The sequence below is a fragment of the Humulus lupulus genome, chromosome 1 (assembly GCF_963169125.1).
Source record: "Humulus lupulus chromosome 1, drHumLupu1.1, whole genome shotgun sequence".
In the NCBI taxonomy this organism is placed as follows: Eukaryota; Viridiplantae; Streptophyta; class Magnoliopsida; order Rosales; family Cannabaceae; genus Humulus; species Humulus lupulus.
In genome coordinates this window covers 72,420,119-72,440,810 of record NC_084793.1, presented here as the reverse complement: position 1 = coordinate 72,440,810, position 20,692 = coordinate 72,420,119, and the positions used below count along the sequence as shown (strand labels likewise).

Sequence of the window (20,692 nt, the reverse complement as noted above, 5' to 3'; positions counted from 1 at the left end):
ATGGCCTCGCACATGGCCTCGGCCCCATGGCCTCCTCCATGGCCTCGGCCCCATGGCCTCCTCCATGGCCTCGGCCCCATGGCCTCCTCCATGGCCTTGGCCCCATGGCCTCCTCCATGGTATCGACCCCATGGCCTCCTCCATGGCCTCGCCCATGGCCTACTCCCCATGGCCTCCTCCATGGCCTCAGCCCCATGGCCTCCTCCATGGTGTCGGCCCTATGCCCTCCTCCATGGACTCGCCCATGGCCCCCTCCATGGCCTCGGCCCAATGGCCTCCTCCATGGCCTCGGCCCCATGGCCTCGCCCATGGCCTCATCCATGGCCTCACTCCATGGCCTCATCCATGGCCTCACTCCATGGCCTCCTCCATGGCCTCGGCCCCATGGCCTCCTCCATGGCCTCGGCCCCATGGCCTCCTCCATGGCCTCGCCCATGGCCTCCTCCATGGCCTCGCCCATGGCCTCCTCCATGGCCTCGCCCATGGCCTCCTCCATGGCCTCACCAATGGCCTCCTCCATGGCATCGGCCCCATGGCCTCCTCCATGGCCTCGACCCCATGGCCTCCTCCATGGCCTCGCCCAAGGCCTCCGGCCCATGGCCTCCTCCATGGCCTCGCCCATGGCCTCGCCCATGGTCTCCTCCATGGCCTCGCCCATGGCCTCCTCCATGGCCTCCTCCATGGCCTCACTCCATTGCCTCCTCCATGGCCTCGGCCCCATGGCCTCCTCCATGGCCTCGGCCCCATGGCCTCCTCCATGGCCTCCCCCATGGCCTCACTCCATGGCCTCCTCCATGGCCTCGGCCCCATGGCCTCCTCCATGGCCTCAGCCCCATGGCCTCCTCTATGGCCTCGCCCATGGCCTCGGCCCCATGGCCTCGGCCCCATGTCCTCCTCCATGGCCTCGCCCATGTCCTCCTCCATGGCCTCGCCCATGTCCTCCTCCATGGCCTCGCCCATGGCCTTGGCCCCATGGCCTCCTCCATGGCCTCGGCCCCATGGCCTCCTCCATGGCCTCGCCCATGGCCTCCTCCATGGCCTCGGCCCCATGGCCTCCTCCATGGCCTCGCCCATGGCCTCCTCCATGGCCTCGCCCATGGCCTCCTCCATGGCCTCGCCCATGGCCCCCCATGGCCTCCTCCATGGCCTCGCCCATGGCCTCCTGCATGGCCTCGGCCCCATGGCCTCCTCCATGGCCTCTCCCATGGCCTCCTCCATGGCCTCACCCATGGCCTCCTCCTTGGCCTCGGCCCCATGGCCTCCTCCTTGGCCTCGTCCATGGCCTCCTCCATGGCCTCGCCCATGGCCTCCTCCATTGCCTCGCCCATGGCCTCCTCCATGGCCTCGCCCATGGCCTCCTCCATGGCCTCGCCCATGGCCTCCTCCATGGCCTTGCCCATGGCCTTGGAGGTGAGAATACTCACAAGGGGAAAGGTACACGCATGAATATGGAATGTACCTACGAACCTAAAGAAGTCAGAGTACGGATATAGTACCCCTACCAGACAAGTAGTGGGAATGCCAGGAGTGGGTATGCAAGGATAGGAGTTATGGTCCGTACGTCTTCGGCCATAGGTCAGAGCCGACACCACTACCTCCTGTGCCACTACGCCTGCCACCACGCATCAGACATGGATACAGACAAGTAGTGGAGACATCCTCCTGACACCTGCTCCTGTACGGGGTGTACGACCACAGCCTCTGGATCCACTCCCCTGACACAGTACGTATGTACCACTTGCTCCCCTGGACCACTATGTACCTAAGGCCATTAGAGCCTACTATAAAATGAACTCTAAAACCACCTGAAAGAGGGTTGGAAAATTCATTGTATGCAGAGGCCATTAAGAAATATACATTTTTTCACTCCATTGTTCATCTGTGTTTATCCTTTCATAATTTAATTCTAAGTTCTTATCTAAACTTCGCCGCATTTACCTTTAAGTTTTCCGACCTAATTTCGTTGACGAGATTTCACCGTCAACAGATGGGAAGTGTTAAAGAAAGCGATGGGTACCAAGTTGAAATTCAGTACAACATTCCACCCCTAGACATATGGGCAGACAGAACGAACGATACAGATTCTGAAAGACATGCTCAGAGCGTGTGTATTGGACTTCAGTGGATCTTGGAGCAAGTACCTTCCATTGATATAGTTCTCGTATAATAATACTTATCATTCGACTATTGGATTAGCACCATACGAGATGCTCTAGAGAAGAAAATGTAGGTCGCTGATTCATTGGGATGTGAAAGGTGAAAGTAAGTATTAATCCTGGAATCAGTACGAGAAATGAATGAAGCTATTGCCATGATAAGAGCGTGCATGATTGCCTTACAAGATCGACAGAAGAGCTATGCTGATCCTAAGCATAGGTATGTTGAGTTCCAAGTGGGAAATCATGTATTTCTACGTATTTCGCCTATGAAAGTAATTAAGAGATTCGGCAAGAAAGGAAAGTTATGCCCTCGATTTGTTGGACCATTCGAGATTTTAGAGAGAATTGTAGAAGTGGCTTATAGGTTAGCAATGATTCCATCATTGTCAGGAGTGCACAACGTTTTTCATGTATCCATGTTACACAAGTATGTTTCAGACCCATCTCACATTCTTAGTTATGAGGCATTGGATATGCAACAAGACCTATCATATGAAGAAAAACCAATAAAGATTCTTGATAAGAAGGAAAAAGAATTACGGAATAAGATGATCAGGTTAGTTAAGGTCCTTTGGAAAAATGGCTCTGCAAAAGATGCAACGTGGGAGTTGGAAACTGATATGATGGAGCAATACCCACAGTTGTTCAGGTAAATTTTAAGGACGAAATTTCTTTTAGGAGGGGATAGTTGTAATATCTACTTCTACTTGTAAGGGTATTTTCGTAGTTTGGCTTGGGTAAGGGTATTATGGTAAATTGTATGATATTATGTGTTTAATTATATGAACTATGATATGCATGAGTTATGATTTATGTTTATTTTATGTTTCCGTCAGGAAATCCACACATTTGTTACTTCAAGTCTTAGGGGCCAAAGTGTGATAGAAGTTGATTTATGGGGGTCAAAGTAGAATTATGGGTTTTATGATAGAAAATGTAATTACGAGAAGTTCAAACTATTAGTTTTGAATGGAAATTTCAATAAAGGGCTTAGGTAATTACTAAGGAAAAGTTAGAGGTTAGTGATAGTAGTGTAATTTGGTTTTGACACAATTTGAATCAGATTAAATAATTAATTAAAGAATAGGTTTAGATGTCAAAGTTTTAGACATTTGGGATTAACGATATACGAAAAGAAGATAGACCAAGAATAATTCTCTTGTTCTTGATCTGAGTCTTGAAGCCTAAGTTTTTGGAGGAGATCATTAATATGCGTAATTGAAGGGCTAGGAGATCTCATAGATGGCAAGGATCTAACTTTATATGGCTGGAGATTGGTCTATAAGTTTCCAAACATTACTGTTCAAAGTTTTTGTCAGATTTAGGTTTTGAAGTTTTGAGATTGTTTTTATTGTCTCTGGGATCTAACTACGCTACCTAGCTGGTTTGGGGATTCAAATGCACCTTTTTAGAGATAAATTTGTACCTTTTTGGAGCTTTATGTAGTATAGTTTTTAGACTTTCTGAAGGGTATTCTAGGAATGACTTAGCTTTTGTAATGACCCAACTAATTCTAAGACATTGGACCATTAAAACTACTAGACATGGCTACTATTTTTGAGAAAACATACATAAGAAATATTCACAACTTTATTAAAAACTCCAAAGTAAATATTGAAATACAAAAATGCGGGGTATGGGTAAGGAAAATAGGATAGATTTTGTATGCTTTTATGTTTTGATATATGTTTATGTTATATGTATGATGGCCATTATAATGCATGTTTTATAGTCTTATGTTTATGCTTTATCATATATGTGCTAGTAGATTTTCCTTGTTAGGCATTAGGCTCGTTGCTTTATTTTTATGTACGCAGAAAAAGAGTTATGGTGGTGGAAGGATTCTTGGCAGCTTGGTTTGTGTATTAAGGATGAAGGGATTTGATGGACTATGTGAATGATTCGAGGACGGCGTTATTTTTAGTCTTTTTAAATTATGTGTTTACCCAAAAGCAGCCGCTTATGACGTGGCAAGGATTTCTCACACGTGGATGACATGTGGCAGAGTCGAAATAAGGCAGTGTTGTTCGATTATCGACCAGCTATACATTGCTTCATCAAGCCTAACTATTAGATACGACTAGGTTGGTCGCATTATTCGGTTCATTTCCTTCTACTAGACACATCTTGTAATAATTACGTTGATTATTTCATCTTTATTGCCTTGATACACGGATATTAAGGATAGTTAAGGTCCATTGGCCCATGTAACCCCCCTTGAGCCTATAAATATGCATGAATAGCTCAAGGAGGGGACTATTGATCTTTGAAGTTTTTTTTTTCTGAATATTGAAAGAGAGAGCATATAGTGCCATTATCTATCATCTTGTTGTAGTTCTCCCAAGGTTTGTGAAACTCAAGAACCCTAGTTCCTTGATCATGACATTGTGACTCAATATTAATAATAGCACTAAGTGGACGTAGGTCATTACCATTCATTGGGGCCGAACCACTATAAATCGTTTGTGTTTATTCTTTTCCATTAGATTAAACTCTTAATTGTCATCTCATTTCCTGTCATATTTTTGACTTCATGTCGTTGGCCAAATCGAGGGTCAACATTCTAATGCTTTCATTGAGAGATTGATAAAAAAACTGTAAGAAAATCTAATGGCAAAGACATCCAAGAGAGCTGGACAGACCGCTGGCGCTGCATCATCCCAACCTCCTCCCCCAAATGTGGCTGAGAATGAACCACATTTAGAGTTTGAAGAGGAGGAGTTAGATTCGACAACACTGAGGGCAACACTGGGGGTGTTGCAGGACGAGTTGGCTAATTGAGGGCTAATCAGGAGATTGTTGCAGAGACAATGGTGCTGCAGTAGAGAGAAATTGAACGTTAGCGCCAGGAGCTGAGTGAGCGGCAGGCGGACATGGACCGGTGGCAGAGGGATGCCATGGCCGCTCTCAAAGAAGCCATCCAATTGGCTCGAAGTCCGGCTGCGCCGGCCTCTTAGATAGATCAGCCACCGAGTGCACCTCCTTAGAGGGCTCCCAATCCTAGTCCTCTGCTCTAGTCAAGAAGCCCTCAAAGGCCAGAGCAGCCACCTGTGGCTCAAGATGATGTCTTAGCTAGGGATCCTGAGCAGTAGCCTCCATCTTAGGCTGGTCGAGGCAATCCCCAGTGCCAGAGGTAGAATAGGGCCGGGCAGCTGCCCCACAACCCTAGATGCCCAGGGGACGAAGAGCCAAATCCACTGAGCAGGGGACAGCATCCTTCTACCAAGAGAACGAACAATGAGTCAAGCTCTGTGGTCAGGGGCCCCCCACGGCATAACAATGCATGGGGACTCAACGACCAGCGCAGGCCTCCCCCTGAGGAGGAAATAACATGAACAGTCGGTCACGTCGTAGTCGGCCCCAGTTTAGAGACGGCTATGATTATAATGAAGCTGACTCTGGCAGAGGGAATGCTGGTCGGAGGAATGAGGAAAGAGGTGGAGGCAGAAGCCCTTCACCTAGAGAAAATAGGCCAGCTAGCCATAATGCTTGGGGGCTACCCAGGCAGCAAAACATCTTTGATCGGCTAGGAGTTAGCGAGTAGAGACGCAGGGATGATGATTTAAGGGAAATACTCAATGACTATCATGAGAGGCACGATGAGTACACTCCCCTGGGACCGGTCGCCCTTGCGGTACTAGAAGCGGTTCAGGCTCAGATTGATTCCTTGAACCAGGCAGTACAATAGCTGGTCGGGGGATGAACGTCCCACAGAGAGTATAATAGGAGGAGAGGCACTCCCTTTGTACAAAGGATTGCTGCGGCTGAAACCCCCAGTAAATTCAAGATGCTGACAGTGCCAAACATTGATGGGTACGGAGACCCAGTATCTCACGTTAACAAATTTGAGATACAAATGGATATATGAAAAGTTTCAGAAGATGCCCGCTGCAGGATCTTCCCCGTGACACTATCTGACACCGCTCAGGAGTGGTTCTTTAAGTTCCCTCCTGCTAGTATAGTATCTTGAGAGATGTTCGTGAAGGAATTTTACGGACAACTCTATGCGGGTCGCGTACACCCCACAGAGGCCAACCAGCTGGTCGAGATATGCCAGAAGGAGGGAGAGCCCTTAAAGGAGCATGCCCAGCAGTTCATGCGAGTATCAGCTGGAGCGAAGATAGTGGGTGATGAAGGCAAGATGATGGCCCTAACTGCTGGGGTTAGGCGCTATTCACCCCTTTGGAGTAGCCTAGGAAAGAATGGGGTAAGAAGTACCCAGGAGTTTTTGGATCAGGCTTATCGATATATCAAGCTCGAGGACGCGATTATCAATGAGGGGAAATTGCCAACGAAGGACAAGGGGCCAAAGGAAGAGCCCGCCAAGGCCGCCAACGGGTTGGAGAAACCCAATGGCAATGACAAAGGCAACAGGAATGGAAATGGTAGGAATGGTGGAAAACAGGCAAGTAATGAACCCTCAGCTTCTGAGAATAAATGCCCCAAGGGAAATCGATATGAGCTGAGATTCACCAACTACACGACACTTGTCGAAAGTCGAGCAGAAGTCTACCAGGCGACCAGCTCTAACGTGCCTAATAAATGACCCGCACCTATAAGGAAGGATATCTCTAAGAGAGATACGACGAAATTCTATTGTTTTCACAACGACTACGGGCACGACACTAACAAATGCAATCAGTTGAAAGACAAAATTGAGTTCCTGATTAGGCAGGGACATCTAAGAAGGTATGTGCGAGCCGCAAGAAGGTCTCAGCGAGAGGCTCAAGGTGGCAATGAGCAGGTGCCTGCACGCCAACGCTCACCACCTTTACAGCTAGCTCCTGTGGCAGGCATTTTACTCATAATCTGCAGCAGCCCACACCTTGCAGGGGATAGTGGGGAACGATAGGCTCAAACCCTACGCCACGACCAGGACATCAAGATGATGAGTGTGGAGGATCGAGCATCAAATAAGGCTTGAGCAGAGGAGGAATTGATAACCTTCTCTGAAGATGATGCCCAGCACGTACGGTTCCCACACTCCGATCCGCTAGTCGTGGACATGAAAATTTCCAACATGATGGTGAAGAGGGGGATTTTTGACACAAGAAGTTCGGTCAACATCCTATACAAGTCTTCACTGGAGAGAATGAAGCTGTCCATCAAGGACCTGGGGCCATGCAACCAAACCATCTATGATTTTTCCGGTGAAGGGCTCGCCCCAACTAGGTCGATTAGGCTTCCAGTTACAGTAGGTACTGCTCCTGCTAACAGGACATTACTCCCTACTTTCATAGTAGTTGATTGTCCTTCGACATATAATGCTGTAATTGGGAGGCCAATTCTGGTCAACCTATGAGCCGTCACTTCAATATGGCACCTTTCCATTAAATTCCCAACAGACCCAGGGGTAGGATGCTTTTTGGGAAATCAGCGGGAAGCAAGGGAATGCTACAACGCCTCGATAACTAAAGCGAAGAAAGGTGTGTTGAGGGAAGTTCCCGGAAAAGAGTTACAAATGGCTGTTGATGTACAAGCCCAATCAGGTGTTAATGTCACCAAATAGGGCATTGCCCAAAGTGAGGATAAAGACTTGGATCCTTGCTTTGGGGATTTTGAGGAAGAGAAAGGACCCATCGAGGAATTTGAAGAGGTCTAACTCGATGAAAAAAATCCAACCAGGGTTGTGAAAGTCGGTAAAAACTTAGAGACAACAACAAAACAAGCTCTGGTGGAATTTTTGAAGAAAAATCAAGAGGTATTTCCCTGGTCGCATAAAGACATGGTTGGAATAGACCCTGCATTCATTAGCCATGTCCTTAATATAGACAAAAAATTTCCACCAGTACAACAAAAAAGGAGGCTGCTCGACAAAGATAGATCAAAGGCCTTAAAAGAAGAAGTCGAGAAGCTCAAGGAGAATGGATTCATCAGGGTAGCATTTTATCCATCGTGGGTCTCTAATACCGTGTTAGTTCCAAAGCCGAATGGCAAATGGCGAACATGCATGGATTTCACAGACCTCAATAAAGCCTGCCCTAAGCATTGTTTCCCACTCCCCAGGATTGACTAGCTGGTCGATGCCACTGCATTGCACGATATTCTCTCTTTCATGGATGCATACTATTGGTATAATCAGATTAGTATGCATCCTCCTGATGAGGATCACACTAGCTTTCGGACTAACACAGGACTTTAATGTTACAAAGTAATGCCCTTCGGTCTGAAAAATGCTGGTGCGACTTACCAGCGGCTGGTCTACCACATGTCTAGGGGGCTAATCGGCACAAACATGGAGGTCTATGTCGACAACATGCTGGTTAAGTCGAAGAAGACAGAAGGGCATATAGAGAATTTGCAAGAATGCTTCAACGTCTTGAACAAATATCAGATGAAGTTGAATCCCCTCAAATGCTCCTTCGGGGTAGGATCAGTGAAGTTCTTGGGATTTATAGTAAACTCGAGAGGAATCGAAGCCAATCTCGAGAAGATCAAAGCCCTGGTCGATATGAAATCTGTAACAAAGATCAAGGATGTTCAAAGTTTGACCGGGAGAATTGCTGCTCTGAGTAGATTTATTTCCAAATCTACGGACAAGTGCGTCCCATTTTTTAATCTACTTAGAGGCAACAATATTTTTGAATGGACGGAGGAGTGCGAGCAGGATTTCCAAACATTGAAGACTCACATGGCGCAACCACCCATTCTATCAAAGCCGATCGATAAGGAAACTTTGTATGTCTACTTGGCAATGAAAGAATACGCTGCTAGTGTTGTCTTAGTAAGAGAAGAAGAAGGCGTACAGAAGGCTGTTTATTATGTAAGTAAAAGGCTAATTGGAGCGGAGTTGCGGTTCCCACCTATTGAAAAGTTACCCTATTGCTTAATTTTGGCTTCTAGGAAGCTACAGCCTTACTTTCAAGCTCACCCAATCACGGTTTTGACCGACCAGCCTCTATGGAAAGTTCTACAAAAGCCAGAGGCCGCGGGCAGATTATTGAAATGGGCAGTCGAACTTGGGCAGTTCAATATCTCTTACTTGCTGCGAGCAGCGATAAAAGGGCAAGCCCTGGCTGATTTCATTGCAGAGTTCAATGGACTTCCAGATAACGAGCAGCTCGAAGAGCCTGAGTCTCAAAACCAAGCTCCCTCATGGAAGTTATTTACAAACAGCGCCTCTAATGAGCATCACGTAGGGGCAGGTGTGATTCTGATTACGCCTGAGGAGCATCGATTTCACTGCGCAATCAGGTTTGACTTCACTGCTTCTAACAACGAGGCTGAGTATGAAGCGTTGCTCACTGGGTTACGATTGGCCAGGGACATGAATATAAAGGTACTTCACATTTACAATGACTCTCAGCTGGTGGTAAATCAAGTCATTGGAGAATACCAGGCCCAGGGTTTAAAGATGGTTGCTTACTTAAACAAAACAAAGGATCTATTGGCGCAGTTTGACAAGTATACCCTTCAGCAAGTACCTCGCGACCAGAATTCAAATGCTGATGCTTTGGCCAAGTTAGCAAGTGCGAAGGATGCTGATACTATGAACATAGTGCCAGTTGAACGACTATCTATGCCAAGCATCCAAGCAGAGGAGACCACTTTGGTGATCCAGGTGGCGGATACATGGATGGCACAATAAATAGTTTATTTGACACAAGGCGTGTTACCAACGGACATAAACAAAGCCAGGACCCTTCAGCGGTAGGCTGCTAGGTATATCCTGGACGATGGAATCTTGTACCGAAGGGGATACTCAATGCCACTCCTCAGATGTGTTTCGAAAGAGAAGCCAAGGAATTGATGAAAGAGGTACATGAAGGCTTTTGTGGGAACCACGCTGGGGGGCAAAGCTTATCAGAAAAGATCTTGAGGCAAGGGTATTTCTGGCCAACAATGAATGAAGACTCGATGGAATTCGTGCCGAGGTGCGACAAGTGCCAGAGGTTCTCCAAAATCCCATGAGCAGCCCCTAATGAGCTAAAACAGATGCAAAGTCTGTGGCCATTTGCAGTTTGGGGTATAGATTTAATCGGATCTCTACCCACAAGAAAGGGCGGCACCAAGTATGATGTGGTTGTCATCGATTACTTCACTAAATGGGCTGAATCCGAGCCACTCGCAACCATAACTACCAAAAAGGTGATGGATTTTGTGGTCAAAAACATCGTATGTCGCTATGGATTGCCAAGGAAAATCATCTCAGATAACGGCATGCAGTTCGATAGTTATTTATTGACGGATTTTTGCGAATGACATGGGATTATCAAGAGCTTTTCTTCAGTCGCTCATCCCCAAGAAAATGGAAAAGTCGAAGCAATCAATAAAACGCTAAAGGATACTCTGAAGAAAAGACTAGAAGAAGCTAAGGGGCATGGTCGGAGCAATTGCTAGAAGTCCTTTGGTTGTACTGAATTCCCACCGAGCATCAACAGGCCATACTCCATTTTCACTGGCTTATGGGTATGAGGCTATGTTTCCTGTTGAGTTAAATCTGTCATCACATCGAAGAATATTGTACGATCAAGGTTCTAACAGCCAACTATTGATGGAATCGCTGGACTTGATCGATGAGAAGCATGAGCAAGCCCAACTCCGAGTAGCTGCTTACCAGCAAAAAGTCACTCGTTATTTCAATTCTACAGTGCATGAAAGGAAGTTCAATGTCAGAGATCTAGTACTGCGAAGAGTTTTCTTAAACACCCGCGACCAGTCTGCTGTAGTACTCGGACCTAACTGGGAAGGACCATACTAGATTGAAGAAGTCCTCCATTCAGGCACCTATAAACTTGCTCGCTCAAATGGAGATCTTGTTCCTTCCTATTGGAATGGAGAACACCTGCGCAAGTACCATCAATGAACAATTATTTTTAAAGAATTGGCTTGTATTAATTTTACTTTTTACAAGTTATGAAAAAGGGTTGGTCATTTTATCTGACTAATCGCTTATAATTGTAAGATCTTATTGATCACTCGTACATACACGTTTTTTCGTTTTAATATGAGAAATATAAGGGACTGTGCGCAGCCAGTCATTCTTGCCAATCATTGTATTTATTAGAAGTATTTGCTCATTACGTGTGTTGTTTTACTGTATTATCGTTTTAATTCCTTTGCTCCAAGCAGTAATGTTCGAACAGGTTTTGGTCAAGGCAAGTGACTAAGGACCTAAAGCTCCTCAATCACTTGGGGGGCATATAAGGCATCTAGTAAGCAAACCATATCAAAAGGTATGTAAACACATGAGCAAAATAAGTGAAAGCATGCTAGGGTACTTAGAGTATTTTTAAAAAATTTTGTAGTTTGTTAAATCAAACCAATGTACTATGCTAAGTTTGGTCATGCAAACAGATGTTATAATAAAATGCAAATATTATAATATCTTATGGAAACCTTTTACACTGCAAGCAGGTACTGCTCGGATGTAATTGTTTGATTAAAAGTAAAAGCTGCCCATGCAACAATACAATTTTATAACTAGAAAATTTAGTGTCTTTACATCACGACCCATAGGTCGTGTAGTCAAAAGATTAAAAGAAAAATGGAAAAAGACTACGAGACTGGAGGGTCTTGAGGAACGTCCTGGTCAACAGCAGCGCCAGCTTCATTGTGTGCGCCATCTATCCTCGTTGCCACGGAAATCTCTGGGGAGGCAGGAACTCTAGCCCTCTCTTCTTCCTCCAGGCAAATGGTGCACTGGGACATTAGAGTTTGTCTCAAGCGCTCTGACAGGTAGCTGAAGTTGGCCTTCCGGTTGTGCTTCCAAAACTCGTAGAAGCAAAGATGAATGGCTTCCTTGTACTTCTCTTTGTTTTTGGCTTCAGTTTCCGCAAGCTCCTTCACGCGCTTTTCCAGCTCCTCCGTCTTATGCCTGCTCGCAATCAGATCATTCTCAAGCTGTTTGGATTGTTGGTAGTTGAGTTTGGCACTTTCCCTTAATTTTTCTTTATCTTCTTTGGATTTCTTCAAGGCGTCCCGACTCTCCAACAGCTCCTCGATCAATGTGGCTTTTTGCTCCAGCAGTTCCTCATTTAGCTTGGTCAGCTCCGTGGTTTTCTTGAGCAGTTTAGCGTTCTGCTTGGTCAGCTCCTTGTTCTTCTCGAGCAAGTCAGCATTTTTCTCTTCGAGCGCTTTCATGGCCTCAGCGAGACTAGTGTCAAAGTTTCTAGTCTGGGACACCATCGCACCCGCACGGCGCCAGCCAGCAGTCATGGTCAGCAATCCCTACAACCAGATGAAAAGAGTAAGGCGATGGAAGAAAATCAAAAACAAATTATTCAGTAACAGAAAGCAACTTACGCTAACTATCTCATTTAGCCCTCGATTGAGTAGTTGGTCAGTCTCCATGGAGATGGTGTCGTCGATGGCCTCTTGACTGCGTTTGTGTTTGGAGAGCTTGTATATTCTCTCCCTGGCTGAGCTGACCACGGAGCTGGATAGGGAGCCTTCAGGCTGAGTGCGGTGTGTCCGGTTGGTAGGGTCCTGAGGAGTGGGGTGCTGATCGATAAGAGTTGGAGGAGTGGAATGCTAGTCAGTTGGAGGTGTTGAGGCCGACTGCTCGAGTGGAGATGGAGGTGGCATGTTTTCCCTCAAAGGGATAGTGGCTGAAGGTCCCTCAGTTTGGGCCTTCTTTGAGGCAGTTTTACTGCTCTCCCCTCGAGTCCTCTTGCTGTCTTTCTTCTTGCCTAAGGAAGCAGCAGCAATGTAATGCCCCGAATTCTCCGATGTGTTTTAATGGCGGGAATAGTAGGCTAGGAGGGCCATACTTGTTTAATTATGCCATTAATTGATAATATGCATGTATATGTGAATTATATTATAATATGATGTTAAATGCATGCATGTGGGTCCACATTTCATGATAGGGGTATTTTGGTAATTTGGCCCGTTGAGGGCGTAATTGTATATTTGTATGCATGTCGGTGATATTTTGCTGAGGCCACATTATAATGTGAATTTGTTCGAGCTATTCGGCATGAGACAATCTTTGAATATTAAGTAGCGGTTTAGTCATAACGGGAGTAAGTTCGAGGCTCGGGGTGAGTCTCGGGATGTTTTAATGATTATAGCGTTGCCGGGAAGAAAAGGGTAACGAGATATGAATTGTTGGTATTTGAGAATATCGAGAATAGCGAGAATTGGAGAGCGTTAATTATGATTAACGAAATAGGTGAAAGATGACGATTTTACCCTTGGGGAGACTTTATAAGCTTTAAATGACCTAGGAGCATTAGGGTCATTTGGCTTAGGATATACATGGTTTAAGTTGGCTGTAGAAACATATAGAACAAAAACTGATCAAGGCTTCTTCTTCCCGTACATACTCTTCCCTCTATCTCCCTTTGAAGTTTTTGGTCCCAAATTGAAGTATCAAGCTAGGAAATCAAAGCTTGGAGGTTATAGACTTAGTTCATCTACTAAGGAGGATTCAAAACCAGCGGGAGGTAAGAAATTGTCCATGAATTCCAAGTATTACTCTATTTTTCTTTTAGTTTTTAGCCTATAGAATTTTGATGTGGATAGTTGGAATCAAATGGAGTTTTTGTGTAAGATTGATTGGGTTTTGGTGAGGGGGTGATGTAGATGAGGTTTAGGGGTTGAATTGGGTGTTTTGGTAAGGTTTTGGATTGGTTTGGAAGGTTGGTTTCAAGGGGAATCGCAAGGAGGGAAAACTGAGGTTTTGCATGTCTGAAGTTGGCGCAGCAGCGCCATTCCAGGCGCATCAGCGCTAGGCAGGGCAGAGAGTTGGGCCTCTTTGACTTGGAAATAGCGCCTCAGTTCCATTTAATAAGCCTGCAGCGCTGGTCCATTTTCCAGCAAGCCTATTTTAGGGCTCGGAATGACCTTTAAGGCTCAGGGTTTGGTTCCTTTGCCCCGTTTGAGTATATTTAGATTCCCGAGAGTGCGGGATTGATCCCGGGAGTGTGGTTTTAGATTGTGAACCATTTATTGATTTACTTTATTAATGGATTATATTTGGTTATGATTAGGTAACCACTAAGGAATCTAAAGGTTGATCGTTCTCAAGGGTCGTTCTTATATTATTTCTCGCTCGAACCTGAGGTAAGAAAATTGCACCCTGTGTATGTATGACATGCATGTTTGTTATTGAGGCATGTTGATTTATAAATGTGGACATGGATTTCCTATTAAATGCTAGCGAATGTTGTTTACCTATATATGTACTGACTAGTCAGGGACACTGACCTAAGGGTCCGAAACCGCATAAGCGTCCTGAACGCAGGGCCGAATGAAGATTAGATCTAATCGATATCAGCGTTGAATGGCACTAAGGCATTAACGCTGGACCGACCGTAAGGTCGATGAACTTATAAGCGCTTGTCTAGTCTAAGACTAGTTACTAGAGTCAGGGCCTAAGGCCCCGGTGACTGCTTGTCACATGGCTAGGGAACGATGTTCCAGGGTCATGACTCTATGGTCATGAGGAAGGTTATGTTGGTGACTAGTCACCATGCCCCTATCCTATTCGAACTAATAAAAGTTCACTTATCTATTAAGCCTCGGTGACCCTATCGTCACAAGGCTAAAGGGAGCTAGACCCAACTTAGTGAGTTTTGCGACTGTCACCTATTTTTTTGGACTGATAGTCCTGAATGATTATTATGATCATTGATGATATAATATCATGCTTTATTGTGTTTTCTTGCTGGGCCTTGGCTCATGGGTGCTATGTGGTGCTGGTAAAGGGAAAGAAAAGCTCACCCAACCTTGAGTGGAGAGCTTAGGTGGTGATGTGTACATATGCGGCCGCTTGACCACCACGGTCAAAGAGTTCTCAGAGGAACTAGGGGTTTACCCTATTTTTGCCGCTTAGGTCGGCGGGTTGTAAATTTGAAACAGCAATGACCATTTTGAATTGTAAATAACTTATAAATGTTTTTGATGGGCCCACGAATAGTTTTATGTATTTAATAAAATATATCTTTTCCTTTTGATTGGTTTTCCACCTTACCCTTTAAATAACACTTAGAAGCACATTTTTAACCAAAGGACTCGGGTAGCGAGTCAAATTTCTGGTTCACCGTAACTGTTCTAGAGTAACCAGGGCGTTACAACTTGGTATCAGAGCATGCCAAGGTTAGGGTTCTTGTAAACTGGATAAGCATGTACACACATCACTAATGTCAAGCTTGACTCATGGTTTGGTAACTATTTATGTAGTTATATGCATAACTGCTTAAATATATTATATATGCTTTACCTGTATGGATGAGACACTATGTTAAACCTGTGCCCTGAAATACTATATCCTCAACAAATGTGTGCTAATTAGTACTGAGATTGCTGGAACATACTTATAAGTATGATTGGTTGTGAATTGCCTGCATAATTGAATGACTATGGAATGTGATAATTGTTTGTTTATTCTTGGATCGTAAGGCGGCAAGAGGTTTTGTTATTACTACCTGACTGGCCGTATTGATCATTATTTCAGCAAGGTAATAGATAAGAATGAATCCAGGGCAGACAGATACTTCAGTTGGCCAGAGTGATCTAGGCCAGAATAATAACAGTCAGGGTCAAGAGAATGACCTGTCACAAATTCCACAGCTGGCTCCTGCAAACTAGCAGCAGTTGTTTAATGATTTGCAAGCAACAGTATTGAAACAGGGAGAGGAGCTTCGTCTCCTGAGACAGCAATAAGCGCCTGCAGTGCCCAGTGCATCAGAGGCACCTCCTGTGTCGGTGCCAGCAGCTGGGCAGTTGCCTGAGGTTGAAAATAAATGGGAACCTCTCTACGAAAGGTTCAGGAAGCAACAACCTCCAGTTTTTAGGGCAGTGCAGATCCTGCCAAGGTAGAGCAGTGGATGAGTATGATTACCACTATCGTAGATTTCATAAGGGTAACTAGTAATGAGAGGGTGGCCTGTGCCACCTATATGTTTCGAGAGGATGCCCGAATTTGGTGGGAAGTGATTACCCAGACCAAGAATGTTAATGCCCTGAGTTGGGAAGAGTTTCAGACTCTGTTTAATGAGAAATACTACAATGATGCCATTAGGGAGACAAAAGCTGATGAGTTCATTAGGCTACTTCAGGGAAGTTTGTCACTCAGTGAGTATGCCTTGAAGTTCGATCGTTTGGCGAAATTTTCCATGGAGCCGGTGCCCACTAATGGGACCAGAAGAGAGAGATTTCTTTAAAGGCTACAGCCCAGATTAGCCCGTGACGTACGTATCACCACAGTGGCTGGGGTTACTACCTATGCACAGGTGGTTGAGAAGGCACTCACAGCTGAGAGTGCAGAGAATAAGTTCTGGCATGACAGTGCAACCAGAAAGGATTTTAGGAGGATAGGTCCTCCATTTGTGGGTTCAGGTAGGGGTGTTGGCCCCAGTGATCAGAAGAGGAAGGTTCCTGACACCTTCCCAGTTCCAAGTCCTGATAGGCGACCTCGTGGTACTTCTATGGGTCATCTAGGTGGCAGTGAAGCCTGGAAGTCCTACCTTGAGTGCCCAAGATGCAAGAGACATCACTTGGGAGAGTCTAGGGCAAAGGCCTGCTTCTCATGTGGAGCAGTGGGTTATCTTAAAAAGGATTGCCCTAAGGCAAGAAAAGAAGAACCCAGAAAGGTGGACAACTAGGCCCTAGCTCAAGTGTTCGCGTTGACTTAAGCAGAAGCTGAGGCTTCTCCCTCAGTTGTTACAGGTCAGCTTCTTCATACTGGAACCCCTTATAATGTTTTGATTGATTCTGGTGCTACACACTCTTTTGTTGCTAGTAGTGTTATTGATAGACTGTGTAGACCCTGTGATTTTTATGCTGTGGAGTTTGGTACTTTGTTACCCACTGGAGAGTTAGTGGTATCCAGGAGATGGGTTAGATCTTTGCCATTGACAGTGGAGGGCAGAGAGTTTTCATTGGATTTGATTGAATTGGTTATGACTGACTTTGACATGATATTGGGTATGGATTGGTTGGGAAAGTATGGGGTAACCATTGATTGCAGAAGGAAGATGGTCACCTTTGAGCCTGAAGGAGAGGATACTTTTGTGTTTGTTGGTGTTATGCATGGACCTCGCATTCCTATGATTTCTGTGTTGAGGGCTAGGGATCTATTGCAAAGAGGTTGCATTGGATTCTTAGCCAGTGTGGTTGATACCACTCAGGTCATGCTAGTGAGACCGGAAGAGACTGGACTTGTATGTGAGTTCCTGGATGTGTTTCCAGAAGATTTGCCAGGGTTGCCGTCGCACAGAGAAATTGAGTTCATGATAAAACTAGCACCAGGGACGGAGCCAGTGTCCAGACTGCCTTACAGAATGGCCCCAGCTGAATTAAAAGAATTAAAAGTACAGTTGCAAGAGCTGTTAGATTTGGGTTTTATCAGACCTAGTTTTTCACCTTGGGGTGCGCCAGTTCTGTTTTTGAAAAAGAGAATGGTTCTTTAAGGATGTGCATTGATTACAGAGAACTAAATAAGATGGCAATTAAGAACAAGTATCCTTTGCCAAGGATAGATGATCTGTTTGATCAGTTGCATGGTAAGAAAGTGTTCTCAAAGATCGACCTTCGTTCTGGTTATCTTCAGTTGAGGGTCAAGGAGGGAGACATACCGAAGACTGCTTTTCGCACCAGGTATGGGAATTATGAGTTCGTAGTTATGTCATTTGGATTGACTAATGCCCCTGCAGCTTTTATGGATCTGATGAACAGAGTGTTCAAGGATTATCTGGACCAGTTTGTGATCATCTTCATTGATGATATTTTGGTATATTCTCAGACTGAGTCATAGCATGAGAAACATTTGAGGTTGGTTCTACAGAGACTGAGGGAACACAGACTGTTTGTGAAATTCAAGAAGTGTGAATTCTGGTTGTCTCAGGTATCCTTTCTTGGACACATCATCAGTAAGGAGGGGATTAAGGTAGATCCAGCAAAGATCGAAGCGGTCAGAGATTGGCCAAGGCCAAAGAATGCTTCTGAAGTTAGAAGTTTCCTTGGATTGGCAGGTTATTGTAGGCGTTTCGTGGAAGGGTTCTAGAAGATTGTTACTGCGTTGACTGAGCTGACATGCAAGAGCCAGAATTTGTGTGGTCAGATAAATGTGAGAACAACTTCCAGGAACTGAAGCAAAGATTGATTACAGCTCTGATTCTGAGTCTTCCGACAGATCAGGAGAAGTTTGTGATTTATTGCGATGCTTCTCATCAGGGTTTGGGATGTGTGCTGATGCAATCAGATAAGGTAATTGCTTATGCTTATCGTCAGTTGAAGGAGTATGAAAAGAGATATCCCACTCATGATTTAGAGTTGGCGGCTCTGGTCTTTGCTTTAATGATATGGAGGCATTATCTCTATGGAGAAAAGTGTGAGATTTATACAGACCACAAGAACCTTAACTACCTCTTCACCCATAAAGATTTAAATATGAGACAAAGGCGTTGGCTGGAGTTAGTAAATGATTATGACTATGAGATTTTGTACCATCCAGGAAAGGACAACGTGGTAGCTGATGCTTTAAGCCGGAAGGGTCCGGGACTGTAACGCCCTGGATAGCCAAGACCGTTACACTGTGTGTTTATAAAAGTGCTAGACTTGTTAATCAAGTCATTTAATTAAAAACGTGTTACTGAAACTATAAAGGAACTAGGGTTAAAATGTTTTGGTCTTAAAAGTCACATTTTTTCTTAAATATCATTTCCTGTTTACACGGGATCCCAAAAAATATCAACAGTAAAACCATTTACAAAAGATTCACGATTTAAATACAATTTTAGCCATACTAACGCAAAGTAGATAGTTCAGCGATCCCTGTCCTGATCCACTCCTCGGCCAAGGCGACTGAACAGCTGGCTATGTACATTCAGCCCTACAGCTCTCCATTTCAGGACTGGTCTAACTTGCCTTTGCCTTTACCTGCACCACGTAGCACCCGTGAGCCAAGGCTCAGCAAGAAAACACAATAACAGAGCAAAAGCAATCAACAGACAATCCAATATCTAATATTGCATAACATATTCTCAACCTTATAAACATTCAGAATAATAAAGTATTCAGCATACTAAAAATATCAACTCATATCATACATCAACTCACAAATGATAACTAGGGTTAGGCCCTCAGGTCGCACCCTCCGTTATCCCACTGACTCCGGCCCGCTTAAACCGAGCTCAGTGAATATAAAGTTGTCCTTGGCTACCAGTGCCCAAGCCGTGCCCTATGCGAAAATATTATGTATGTCACCCTTAGGCCGCTATCACATGTCCCATGGCATAATACCATCATTGAAATTATATAGATATCGGGAGCTCTTAGTCCCATCACAAACATATAACCGGGTGCACTTTTCTTACCTCTGGATTTGCTAGCTTTATTCACTGTGATCCTCAAGCACGATCCTTCCCGAGCCCTAGCGTGAACCTAATCACAATCATAGGCCAAAGTCATCACCAACCCTCAAGACCATAACCTAGCCTCGGAACCGATCCCGAGCCCTCAGGAAGTCCTAATTCCACCAAACAGGGTGATGGAATCGAACCCCGAACCCATTGCCAAAATCCCATGAAAATAACCCTAAAATCCCTTTTTGAACACAGGGCAGCGCTACAGCGCTCATTGGAGGGCGCTACAACGCTACAAGTAGAACCAAAATTCCCTCAGCATGCTTGGCCTAGTGCTACAGCGCCCAAAGGCTAGCGCTATAGCGCTAGTCACAGACTGCAAACACCACATTTTCCCTTCCTGCGATTTCCCCGAGCCAAACTTAACCAAAACTTCTCCAAACCTTCACCAAACTCAAAATCAAGCTCACTAACATGTCTAACTCATCCCAAGCATCATAACCACATAAAATCTAACCACATGCACCTCTAATCCCAAAATTCACCATAGTCACTCCTAGACTTAAGAATTCAGCAAAACACAGTCAAAACTTCAAAGTTTAAAGTTCAGAATTTATACCTTTGATGGAAATTCGATTTCAAGTTAACTTCTTGACCTCCTTAGCTTGTTCTTCCCCAATTCCTTGTCTTGAATTCCCCTAAAGTTCCCATGACTCAGCTTAGACACCATATTTTAAACTAACCAAACCATAAACTGAAAACTCTAAAGGCTTACCTCAAATATTGATGTGTTTTTGCTAATCCCTTGCCAACCTTTCAAGTTAGACCAAGAACTCTTACCTCAAGCTTACCCTAGTTTCCCCTGGGTTTCTGCTCCAAAATACCTCAAGAAAATGGTGGAGAAAGCCTAAACCGACCTTGCCTTCCTACCCTTCTTTCTCTTTCTTTTATTTCCTTCTTTTTTCCTTCTTTTCTTTCTTTTCAGACTTCTATTGTATTCTACAAACTCCATTGAGCGTAAAGCCTCAATTGAACCTATCTCTTATAAGCTAAATGACCATAATGCCCTCCCACTTAATTATAAATCCTTTAATCCCCTTAGGGGCATTTTGGTCATTTTACCCAATTCCCACTAATTCCTCGATAGTCTCTAATATTATTTGCTTAATTCCCGATACCTAACTAATTTCCAATAATATTCTTCAATAACAAATTATTGCCAATATATTACCTACATTCCCAAAAATACCCCCTGGCTTGCCCCAAGCCTGGTATAAATCC

General features: G+C 44.8%; 1 protein-coding gene across 1 annotated transcript in view; it reads left to right on the top strand.

Moving 5' to 3' along the window:
• Positions 1-2,293: 2,293 nt before the first annotated feature.
• Positions 2,294-20,692, top strand: part of LOC133816503 (uncharacterized) — a 54,174-nt gene continuing 35,775 nt past the window's right edge. Inside the window, exons 1-2 of the mRNA XM_062248961.1 lie at positions 2,294-2,523; positions 2,617-2,808. Coding sequence (XP_062104945.1) covers positions 2,294-2,523; positions 2,617-2,808 — 422 coding nt within the window. The remainder of the gene's footprint in view (positions 2,524-2,616; positions 2,809-20,692) is intronic.